At 37.3% G+C, this 3,927-nt stretch overlaps 1 protein-coding gene across 1 annotated transcript; it reads left to right on the top strand.

Moving 5' to 3' along the window:
* The first annotated feature begins 2,052 nt into the window (after positions 1-2,052).
* On the top strand, positions 2,053-3,075 carry LOC127123385 (formin-like protein 14). The gene has a single exon (XM_051053605.1). The coding sequence runs from the start codon at positions 2,053-2,055 to the stop codon at positions 3,073-3,075; it is 1,023 nt and encodes a 340-aa protein (XP_050909562.1).
* The last annotated feature ends 852 nt before the right edge of the window (positions 3,076-3,927 follow it).

Below are 3,927 nucleotides of genomic sequence, written 5' to 3'. Positions count from 1 at the left end.
CAGACTGCAAATGATTACTGAGCTCTAACAGAACACCAACTGTTCTATTCCTCAGTATCTACTGACAGGGATGAATGTCACAGCATCCAGTTTGACATTCAATAAATCCTGTATTAGCTAATCCTGCAGTAACTACTCAAGTGTGTCATGACATCAGTCAAGACATCAGAGTACAGTTAGATATTCTAACCTACAATGCAGTCACACATACACACCATGTCATGACATCAGTCAAGACATTAGAATCCAGCTAGTGTTTTACCATATAATGCAGCCAATTACACACCTACAAATAGCATTCCCATTTATATGTTATCCTTCTTTAAAGTGTCAAGAATTGTGGGGTGGGGGAATGATCAAGATTCAAAAGCAGATTTTGTGGGGTAAAGGAAATGACAAGAGGAAGATGTGTTGGGTTAGTTGGGATAAAGTTTGTTTGTCAAAAGAGGATGGAGGTTTGGGTGTTAGGAATATTGAGTCGTTCAATTATGCCTTGGTTAGTAAATGGGGTTAGGGATGCCTTTCTGAGCATAAATAGATTTGGTCAGATATTTTGGAATTAAGGTATGGAGATAGTTTGGTTAATTTTCAGGGCGAGGTTGCGGTGCATAAGTTGAAGAAGTTCTCTTTATGATGGAGGGATGTGAGAGATGTTTTGGAACTGTTGTTGGTTAGGCACTACTCCTTTTAAGTGTCTTTTTCCCAACCTCAATGTCGGTTTTGCTACGAAGGATTGTAAGGTGGCCGAATTGGGTTATTGGGAGGGAGATTAGCCCAATTTGGGATTTGGGAATAGACACTCATGATTTATCTGGGATGTTGCGGGAGGAGTGGTCTGATTCGTGCTCTCTTGTAGCGAATATTGCTCCTTTCCAGAATGTTGTTAATTCAATGGTTTGGTGGCGTAACCCCGATGGGTTTTCGGTTAGAAATAGCTATCGCAGGTTGAATAAGTTGAAAATTTTTAGTCTTGTGTTGGATGACGAGTCTCTAAAGGTGCTTAGCAACATTTGAAAAGCGAAAGTTCTGAGCAAAGTCAAGATTTTTGGGTGGCGTTTTATTTTAAAGAGTTTGCCTACGATAGTTGAACTCTTTAAGAGAGTTGAACTCTTTAAGAGATGAGTGATTAATAATTTCAATCTCATTATTTGTTTCGTGTGTCTTCAACAGAATGAAGATTTGGATAATCTATTCTTCATATGTAGTGGGTCGAAGCTTGTTTGGGAGGCCGTGTTTCTTGGTTAGAGGCTCCGGGGAGGATTTTTCACTTGTTGGTTCGGATCAACTTTTTTGACTCAAGTTTGTTTGAGGTTTTCCTATTTTGTTCATCCCTCTTTTTCTTTGTTCTTCTGATTGTTGGTTAGCTGGTGCATTTGGTAGAGCAGAAACAATCTTATTTTCCATTACAAAGAATGGATTGTTGAGGATATTCTTAATCGTATTAAATCTTTTAGTTGCGATAGGTGTTCGATCTTAGTTAAAAGAGATTTAGATATCGATAAAGTCTTGAAGATTGCAAATGCTTTGTTGTTTGTGGGTGTGTAGTCTGTGTAGGGTGGTTTACTTTTGGAGTTTTGTTCTCCCGTATTCTTTGATTTTGTATTGCGTTAGCACCCATAACCCCTTATGCTTTAAATACAAAGTTGCTTATAAAAAAATGATGCATTTTGTAACTACTAACGAACGCAATATAGTGTGTTTTCCTCTGTGTTTTCTAAAATATTAGTAGTGTCCACTATATTCAATTAAATAAAAAAAAACAATAGTTAACCAACTACCAAAATTCACAAGCGACAGTTATAACGGAATTTCTATGAGTCACTTAAACGGACCGTTAGAATAGTTACCTAATTAGATAGAAATACCGTTAGATATCAGTTATAGTTAGTTATTTGTGAAGTATTTAAATATTGAAAAGTTATTATATAGCTTAACTCACTAATAATTCATTATATATACTTCCATTATCTTTTCATAAGTTCTTGTAAGTTGAAACTTTGAATTAGAAGCATAGCATATAACTATATACACTGTAATTGAAAATCACTCGATATGGATCCAAAAGAAGATTCCGACACGCCGCCACCGCCACCGCCACACCACGGCACGAAGAAAAAGAAGAAACGTTGGGTCTGGAGAAGGAAAGATAAAGGTGAAACACTGGATTCAAAGAAAGAAGAAGAGAAAGAAAGATCGCCTATACCCGCCGTGGAAGAACAGCAAAATGCAGCAGAAACATCCTCATCTCAACCATCACCACCGCCACCACCTCCACCACCGCCATATCATTCCGATGCACCACCACTACCTTCATCCCGACCACTACTACCTCCTTTATTGCGGCAAAAAGAAGCTTTATTAAAGAAACCAGCTCAATCTAATGAATCATCTTCACCGGCGCCGCAAAGACCAACAATTGATTATATTGCACCAATACCTTCACCGCGGCCACCACAACAATCTTTATGGCGGCGAAGGCAAGATTCACTGCACCTACGAACATCATCCCCCCATTCTTTTGTACCACCCTCTTCAAGGCAGCAACCACCGCAATCTATGTTGCACCGATGGTTATCGGAGCTACCACAACCAGACCCTGCTATTGAACAACAACCACCATCACCACATTCATCATCCGATTCTACTGCACCATCTCCTTCATCACAGCCATTATCACCTTCTTTATCACTGCCAGAGCCACCATCACCTTCATTATCGGTGCCAGTGCGCCCAACACCTAGGGTATCGATGCCGCCACCACGAGCCATTTTAGATCCCCAAGAGCAGCAAAGGCCACAGAATAACAATAATATTGCATCATCTGATTCAACGAGGAGACCAAACAGTTACATCACCTATATTTGCTGCGAGCAATATCGCAGACTATTGTATGGATACAATTTCCATCGTCTTCATCGTCGCATCCACTACACCCATCTGTATTGCGGCGAAGCCTATCGCAGAAACCGAGTCTATATTCATACCATGCTAGTGAACCATTATCTCAATTTAATGATAGCGCACCCTCCTCACTATACCATGGCAAAATATCCAATCTTTTCCAATCCACGCTAGTTATCCGTCCAGCTCCGGTGAATTTCAAGATTTATAACTGTGATTGAAGCTGGTCATTGTGAATTTCTCTAGTGATGAATATGATCTTGTGTTATATTCTTTTGAATTTCTCTAGTGACTCTTATATAGTCAATATGATTTTTAGGCTTTTAATGTTCATGCAAAAACCTAATTAGTTCACTTTCTTTGTCTAATCTAGTGATGAATATGGTATTTCTATCATATCTTTTCTGATCAAGTGATTGAAAAAAACCATTGTATGATTGTAAGTTGGTTTGAGTATGTTTTGATTTCTGTTGGATTGACGATTTTTTATATGTTTTGTAATGGAAAGTGATATTGTATGTGAATGAATGAATAGTATTGTGGTCATTTGATCAGTGTATTATTGAAAGATCGTAGACTAAGTTGTATGTTTGTGTTAGAATGCTCATAATATTGATGCTACAACCCAAATGAGAGGGTATTTGGTGATTTGTATCCAGTTTATATTCCTAAGTTAATAAGGTAATTGAACTATATTTTAGATAATGCATTATAATTTGAAATGAGTCGGTGAGATTGAGTGAAAATATGAATAAGTAATTAGTGAGTCTAAGCCATTTAAATTAATGACTAGGTAACCCTACATAAAATTTAGAATGTCTTAATGAGTTAATATATGTGTTAGATAAGCTAGATAAATTTCACAAATTCTTGAACTAAAAAATGTTAGTATAGGTGTTGAGTAATGTAGATTAAAAAACCATTTTTCTCCCCCAAAACGAATTTCTAATTCAAAACACACAAAATGTTCTTTTAATCATACGCCACTAATTAACATTTTTACCCCTTCTTCATTTTCTTTAGAAA

The sequence above is a fragment of the Lathyrus oleraceus genome, chromosome 2 (assembly GCF_024323335.1).
Source record: "Lathyrus oleraceus cultivar Zhongwan6 chromosome 2, CAAS_Psat_ZW6_1.0, whole genome shotgun sequence".
NCBI classification, from domain to species: Eukaryota; Viridiplantae; Streptophyta; class Magnoliopsida; order Fabales; family Fabaceae; genus Lathyrus; species Lathyrus oleraceus.
Note: the sequence above shows the minus strand (reverse complement) of the source record. Positions and strands in the feature narration are given on the sequence as shown.